General features: G+C 44.4%; 1 protein-coding gene across 16 annotated transcripts in view; it reads left to right on the top strand.

The window, feature by feature from the left end:
- Positions 1 to 480: 480 nt before the first annotated feature.
- PUM1 (pumilio RNA binding family member 1) overlaps positions 481 to 7630 on the top strand; it is a 127737-nt gene continuing 120587 nt past the window's right edge. For 14 of the 16 annotated variants that reach the window (XM_079943328.1, XM_079943327.1, XM_079943324.1 and 11 more), the window contains exons 1-2: positions 481 to 573; positions 5278 to 5651. In XM_079943328.1, the coding sequence (XP_079799454.1) occupies positions 5289 to 5651 (363 nt within the window). In that variant the 5' untranslated portion in view covers positions 481 to 573; positions 5278 to 5288. Of the gene's footprint in view, positions 574 to 5277; positions 5652 to 7630 lie in introns of those variants that run through there. The other 2 variants (XM_079943326.1, XM_079943325.1) reach the window with 1 other exon arrangement.

Below are 7630 nucleotides of genomic sequence, written 5' to 3'. Positions count from 1 at the left end.
AGAGCCAGAAAGTTGCAGCAACGGGGTTTGAACCCAGCTCCTGTCCCGCCAGAGCCTTGGAATAAGCGTCCATTAATCCTGCAGGCCGTTACAATCTGGAGGTGAAATAGGGAGGGCGCGGAGGCGGGTGGCGCCTCGGCTAAGGTCACTACCCTGACACCGCGTGCCCAGCTCCGTGCGGTGCTGGGCCGGGAACCGGTCACCGCGGGCGCTCCGGTGTGGGCCCGCGGGACTCCTCCTGCTGCCCGCGGCGGCCCGCGAGGGGACGGCGCGCGCTCCCCTCGCGGGCGGCCACTCGCGCGCGCAGCGGTAGTGTTGCCTGCGAGTTTCCCAAGTTCACACAGGCCCTGGGTTGGCATGGCAACCAGGCAACCTGTTCCACAGCCGCCTGCCTTCTCCACACATGCCGCTGCCAAAGCCAGGGCCGGGGCCCGAGCCTATCCCATGATGCACAGCGCCAGCCCAGTCCCCAGTGGGCCGCCATGTTGTCGGAGTGAAAGGTAAGGGGGAGCGAGAGCGCCGGAGAGAGAAGATCGGGGGGCTGAAATCCATCTTCATCCTACCGCTCCGCCCGTGAGTACCCGCACCCCGCCAGCCCCAAACGCTGCTCCGGACCCCCAGCGAGCAGATTATCCCTTTGTATTGGTGTTTGAGAGCGGCTGGGGGGGTGAGAAGGGCTTTGGAAAAGCCGCCGGGGCCCTGGCTGAGGCTTCTCACTCGCTGTTCCTCGTACATGTTTTGGAGTCAGCAGCAAGGCCCCTATTGTTATCAAAGGAGGGAGGGGGTGGGGAGCTGGGTCGAAGCGAGGAAAATGCCGGGGGTTTAGGCCCGGGCCCAGGGCATAGACGTGTCTCTACATTTCTGCTCGGCCCCGTTGGAGCCCCTGAAGATTGATGTTGCCATTCGGGTTGCTTTTTTGATGGGTTTGCGAAGCCCCGAGTCTTCTGTGTGGCCATGAAGTGTAATTCTGTGCCACTCAGGATTTCTTCGACTTCTTGAGCTTCCGTGGCAGCGCCGAAGCAAGAGGAACAATAAATCGCTTTAGAAGCAGCCGTGGCCCTCGTCTGCAGACGAGACCCACCACGGGGGAACTTTGCGATCCTTAAATGTGGAGAAGTAGGCGATCAGGAAGTTTCAGATCGCTTTTTAGGCTCCTGGGTACTTGTGGCCTTTTGTTTCTGTGAGAGCTTGTTTTTGGTCGGTTCTTCCTCTTTGAGCCTCCTTGTGTTGGTGCGTGTCTGTCTTAACTCTAAGAAGCGTTCATGCCTTCGTAGTAGGTAAACAGATACACAATACTAGATAGTTTTTAGTCCTCATGGACGTCCTTGGTAAACCTAGATCGTTTAATACTTGTCGGTACCACTCCCACGTCAAGTGAGGAATACACTCCCGTACCGCCCCCCCCGCCACTATATTCCCCCCTCCCCCACATTATCAGGAAAGGTTTTATCCTCCCCGTAAGTTGAAGGGTTGTTACTCTTCATTGTCCATTAAGAGAACACTGTTATTAGTTACATCAATTCGTTCACTTCCTTCTCTGCCTGAGATTAAGAATGGGATTTTATGAGGCTTTTTTGGGATTCTCTTTTAAAGTCAGTTATTGCTGAAATCATAGGTTTGTGGTTTTAGCTTTTTGTTTGTTTTATGAAAAAAAATCAAAACTCACCAAGATAGACGTGGGTGGCTCCCGATGCAGTTTTAGTAAGCAAAATAAACATTTTGACCCGTTGCTAGTTTTAACTTTATAAAACACTCTTGGGTGCTGTTTATTCTTTATCTGGATTTTTGGGAAATACTGGATTCTGAACTGAGCATTTTGCCTTAGCCACAATTGGATTCATTTTGTTCAAGGCCACGGCTTTTTGAAGTTGTGTTTGAAGCTTAGTTTGGGTTTGAGATGAACTGCTTTAAAATAAATTTATGACCACAGAATTTTTTTTTTTCCAGTGTGGTAAAAATAAACACCTTTTAAACCACAAAGAATTTTAGTAAATAAAAGGTGAGCAGTGGAGATAGATTAGATCATGTTCCTTTGTTTGAAATAAAGCCTATTAGTGATATTAAAACAAAACAAAACAAAAACAACTTTGGTGTAAACAGTTTGAAAACTGTGGAAAACTAGAATCAGCACTTATTTTTAGTTGCTGAAAAACTTATTTTTATAATGTACCATTTGTAAAAAAGAAAAGTCACAGTTCAGGTGCTAACACATAACTTTTTAGTGGGTTTGAGAGTTCCTTAAAAGCCATCAGCAATTTAAATGTTTTCTATTATTTAAGTGACTGATTTCTTAATTTTTATGTTGTAGTTGCCAAGATATTACAAAACTACCCAAGACACTTGTTAATTGCTTAGGTATTTGCTCACTTTCAAAATGTCCCTTCTGCCAGGTTTTCTCTTGTTTGAGAAACTGCCTTGCCTCATTAGGTAAAGCAGGAAGTCTCAGGGGATACAGATAGCTTTACAAAAGCCAATTGTTTCGTTTGAACATTTTTATAGAACCCTCCCCCCGCCTCCCCCTCTCCCCCCCATGCCTTGATAGAATGAAGTTGTGGTCGGGTGTGTTTCAGTGGTGAATACCTTTTTCATTCGGAAGTTCTTTGTTAAATAAGTATTACGGCAAATCTTTACAGCAAATCTTTTATTTCAGAAAAGGTTGCATTTGCTATTTTAGGAATCTGCTTAGGGACTGGAGCTCCATTGCTTTAACTGGTGGGAACTGAATTCCTTGGGCCTCAGCATGGTGACTTTGAATTTACCAAAAACTTTTATATCTATTATTTTGATTTAAAAAAAAAACTTGTGAGTCACAGAGAAAGAATTTCTTTAATTTTCTAGATGAGGAAACAGGTTCAGGGAGGTTGTAGTTTAGTGGTAAAACTTTAGTTTTAGGATTCCTGGTTAGCTCTACAACAAAGACGGTTTGATACTCCCTTGTGGAAGAAAATGGGACTGGCTACTATTGGTAATAAGAGGGCAGTGAGTTCTTTTGAAAATCAAACAGGAAGGCATTAGGCTGGTTAGGACTTTGCTAGTACCAATGGTAAACACAGCTATGACTTTCCGGTTTTGGTATTTAAGCATGAGCATGATTGTTCATGAAAGCAGAAACTGAAGTCCAGAAAGCTGGACTACTCCAGTATGGTTCTGATGGATTGGAATTGTTAACTGAAACTAGGCATTTCCAAATTAGGCTTTGAACAAATTACAAATCTTCTTACTCCTGTCTTCAGAACATGAATTAGTTGTGAGAAGCGAATGCTGCTTTATCAGGATGTTTGTTCTTTTTTTTTTTAATTTTATTTATTTTTGGCTGCGTTGGGTCTTTGTTGCTGCGTATGGACTTTCTGTAGTTGCGGCGAGCGGGGGCTACTCTTTGTTGCGGTGCATGGGCTTCTCATTGCGGTGACTTCTCATTGTGGTGGCTTCTCTTGTTGTGGAGCATGGGCTCTAGGCACGTGGGCTTCAGTAGTTGTGGCACGCGGGCTCAGTAGTTGTGGCTTGCAGGCTCTAGAGTGCAGGCTCAATAGTTGTGGTGCACGGGTTTAGTTGCTCCGTGGCATGTGCAATCTCCCCAGACCAGGGCTCGAACCTGTGTCTCCTGCATTGGCAGGCGGATTCTTTTTTTTTTTTTTGCGGTACGCGGGCCTCTCACTGTTGTGGCCTCTTCCGCTGTGGAGCACAGGCTCTGGACGCGCAGGCGGCCATGGCTCATGGGCCCAGCTGCTCCGCGGCATGTGGGATCTTCCCAGAAACGGGGCACGAACCTGAGTCCCCTGCATCGGCAGGCGGACTCTCAACAACTGCGCCACCAGGGAAGCCCACAGGCGGATTCTTAACCACTGCGCCACAAGGGAAGTCCAGGATGTTTATTCTATACTGAGAAATAGTTTAATAGATTTCTTATAAATCTTTTGAGTCTGTTTTTGAAACATCACTGTAGGGCTAAAGAGAGATAAGGCATTTGTAGCAGTGGACTGTTAGGTTGATAGCCTTGAAATTAGACTCTAGTGGCTCTGGACAGGTATGTTCTAGTTGGTAACTGATTATTTTGAAGGATTTTTTTTTTTTCTTAAGCACCCATACATAGGCTGTTCTATGTTTTCTACAAATGTAGTTTTTGATTTTAAGAAACATATTAGTAATGTTTCATAGTAACATTTTGGAGTTTCTTTGTTGATCCTTCCAGAGAAGAATAGCAGACTCAAGTGAGAGAAATAGTATCTGTTTTGGTTTACTGGGGTGTGGTAGCAAGGGGGTTGGTAGAAAGAACGAGGCTTGGGTGCATACAGATTTGGGTTTGAATCCCTCCTTCAAAAGCTCACTAGCTGAATGACCTCGGGCACATCACATAACTTTTCCTCCGTACCTTAGTGTTTTTATCTGTAAAATAGGAATGATCAGAAAAAATGTTTGCAATATATTTGCCATACAATTATTATTCTATTGAAGCATTTCTTTTTTTACAGTGATACTTTCTATGTAAGGTGAGGGTTTGAATTTGGTTTGGTCTCATCTCTGACTCTGTAAGAGTCAGAGTACTAATAGAATGATGATGTGATTACAATTATAATTGTAAGTTCTTGGCAAAAATGCATGTACAGCAGCTGAGAAGAAGTTTCAGGCTAGGAACATTCTGTTGCTGTTCTTAGTCAGAGGGCCTTATTTAAGCTTTTTTTCAGAGCATCCCATGAATACATTGGACATTTTAAAGGATCCTTTCGTTTTTGACACTCTTGAGTCGTTGCTAATTATATATGGGGTTTGGTTGGTTTATGTATGTATGTATTTATTTATTTATGGCTACGTTGGGTCTTCGTTGCTGCGTGCGGGCTTTCTCTAGTTGCTGCGAGTTGGGGCTACTCTTGGTTGCAGTGCGCGGGCTTCTCATTGCGGTGGCTTCTCTTCTTGCCACACACGGGCTCTAGGCGCGTGGGCTTCAGTAATTGTGGCTCTTGGGCTCTAGAGCACAGGCTCAGTAGTTGTGGCGCACAGGCTTAGTTGTTTCGTGGCATGTGGGATCTTCCTGGCCCAGGGCTTGAACCTGTGTCCCCTGCATTGGCAGGTGGATTCTTAACCACTGCGCCGCCAGGGAAGCCCGAAGTTTCAGTTTAGAAAATTATGTATGTGTTGCAAAACATTTAGCTGCTTGGTAGAAACTGGTTTTAGATGATATATTGCAAAAGCCAGGGGTCTCATGTTTTTATCTTGGTGCATATATCAAGTTATGTTTTAAAAAAGGCAAATTTTAAACATTTGTAACCTGTTTGTCCTTAGGTGTTGGTGGAATGAGCGTTGCATGTGTCTTGAAGAGAAAAGCAGTGCTTTGGCAGGACTCTTTCAGCCCCCACCTGAAACATCACCCTCAAGAACCAGCTAATCCCAACATGCCTGTTGTTTTGACATCTGGAACAGGGTCGCAAGCGCAGCCACAACCAGCTGCAAATCAGGCTCTTGCAGCTGGGACACACTCCAGCCCTGTCCCAGGATCCATAGGAGTTGCAGGCCGTTCCCAGGACGACGCTATGGTGGACTACTTCTTTCAGAGGCAGCATGGTGAGCAGCTTGGGGGAGGAGGAAGTGGTGGAGGCGGCTATAATAATAGCAAACATCGATGGCCTACTGGGGATAACATTCATGCAGAACATCAGGTAAAAAACGTTCACTATTTCAGCTTTGAAACTCTTTATAATCACTGTCCACTTAGGATATCTACTTTCAGTGAATGTCTTTAAAAGCCTTAATTGCTAATGATTTCATTTGGTCTAAACTAAACAGTCACTTGTTTTAAAGCAGGGGTCCCCAACCCCTGGTCCGCGGACCGGTACCGGGCTGTGGCCTGTTAGGAGCTGGGCTGCACAGCAGGAGGTGAACGGCGTGCGAGCTAGTGAAGCTTCATCTGCCGCTCCCCATCGCCCGCATTATCACCTGAACCATACACCCCCTGCCCCGCCCCCATCCGTGGAAAAATTGTCTTCCATAAAACTGGTCCCTGGTGCCAAAAAGGTTGGGGACCACTGTTTTAAAGGATGATTGTTGTAATGTTGTCACCGAGTCATTTTATCGTTCTGGCGCTAAAGAGCAAATGACCAGTTCATTTAAAGAAAGACTTAAGCTTGTTCTAATGTGCACGTTGCATTTCTGAGTATACTTTTTTGCTCTTAACATATAATCTTTTGAGGTCTGTTTGAGCTGTTTATAGCCCGAATACATATTTTAGAGCTTTTCCTGTTGGGTGTTGGTGACTTCTGTTTTTAAGATGTTATGGTTGAAAGTAGTAGGAAGTTGATAAAAAATCAGCTGCTCAAGTGAACTGATATATCTCATGTTTTGTATAGAGAGGAGTGGTTGTGGCTTTTAGGTTTTAATCATCTTTGTTCTCTTGTTCTAAGCACTTGTTTTATTTGGTTAATTTTAACATGCTTGCTTTTACTAATCCAAGACCAAAGCTGGAATCACAGCATATTTTACTGAGAAGAGAGTTTAGCTGTGTTTGCTGACTTCCTGATGGTGATGAAAGGGTTAGAATGTTTTCATCCGGCTATTCTTTGGAATTGGGTATAGGTTGAATTTGCAAAGGTTTATTTTATGTTGCCGGTATCTGAGTACTGACCAGCAAAAGGAACTAACGTCTTTCATGAGGCCTCTAGTGCTTCTGTTCTTTAGAAACAAGTTAGTCACACGCACACTTGCAAATCTGTGCTCTCATTGTGCTTCCCCTTGACCCTTCCAAGAGAGGCAGCCAGTGTACCACAGTTCTTTACCATAGTAGAAATGGGGAGGTGGAATTTGTCAACAGAAATTTATTGAGCATATTGATCATAGGTCTTTGGTTTATTGGAACAATCATTCATCAGTGCTACTTCGTAAGCATCTACTATGCGTAGGTGAGCAGTACTAAGAAATATGAGGTATAGGGGGCTTCTTCTTTGGTACTTAGGGCACTTTTTATCTTTCTTATGTGTCTGTTACTTAAGGTACTATATTTGTTTCCTGTTTGCTTGGAGTCTTGGAGGTGGGGATCAAATTTTATTGATTTCGGTATCCCAGTTCCTAGAATTTGGCATGTGATAGAGCTTCAGAAGAAAGTTATTGAATGCATAAGCCCCTAATCCTGTGGCCTTAAAATAAAGCTGGGGAAAAAGGATATTGTCGTAAAGAAAAGGGCCTTGGATTCCAGGCTAAGGTTTAATTCAGTAGGCAGCAGGAGTTTTTATTGTGTATGTATGGAGTGGCTTTTATCCAGTGGTGTTTTGGGAAGGTTGAGTTGGCAATAAGAGATTGGAGTTGGTGAAGGCTGAGACTAATTGGATAACTACTGTAACAGCCCTGGTGTGAGCAGTGGAAAAGATGGGACCCAGAAATGCACAGAATTGGTGATTGAATTAGAAAGTTTTGGTCCCTGGGAAAATGAAGTAATAGAGTAAAAGGAATATAGAGGGGAATCTGGTTTGTGGACAAGGTAATTAAATTTGGTAGAATACATGTTGAATTTGAGATGTAGGCAGCTGTGTGTGTAGAGTGAGACCAAGGTGGGAGGTGTTTGGTTTGGATGGTATCTGTCTAGGGGGCAAAGGTGGAAGGCCTGTAACTTTTGCGTTATTTGGCTAAACATTGTTTAAAAATCATG

The sequence above is a fragment of the Stenella coeruleoalba genome (assembly GCF_951394435.1).
Source record: "Stenella coeruleoalba genome assembly, chromosome: 1".
Classification (NCBI taxonomy): domain Eukaryota; kingdom Metazoa; phylum Chordata; class Mammalia; order Artiodactyla; family Delphinidae; genus Stenella; species Stenella coeruleoalba.
Note: the sequence above shows the minus strand (reverse complement) of the source record. Positions and strands in the feature narration are given on the sequence as shown.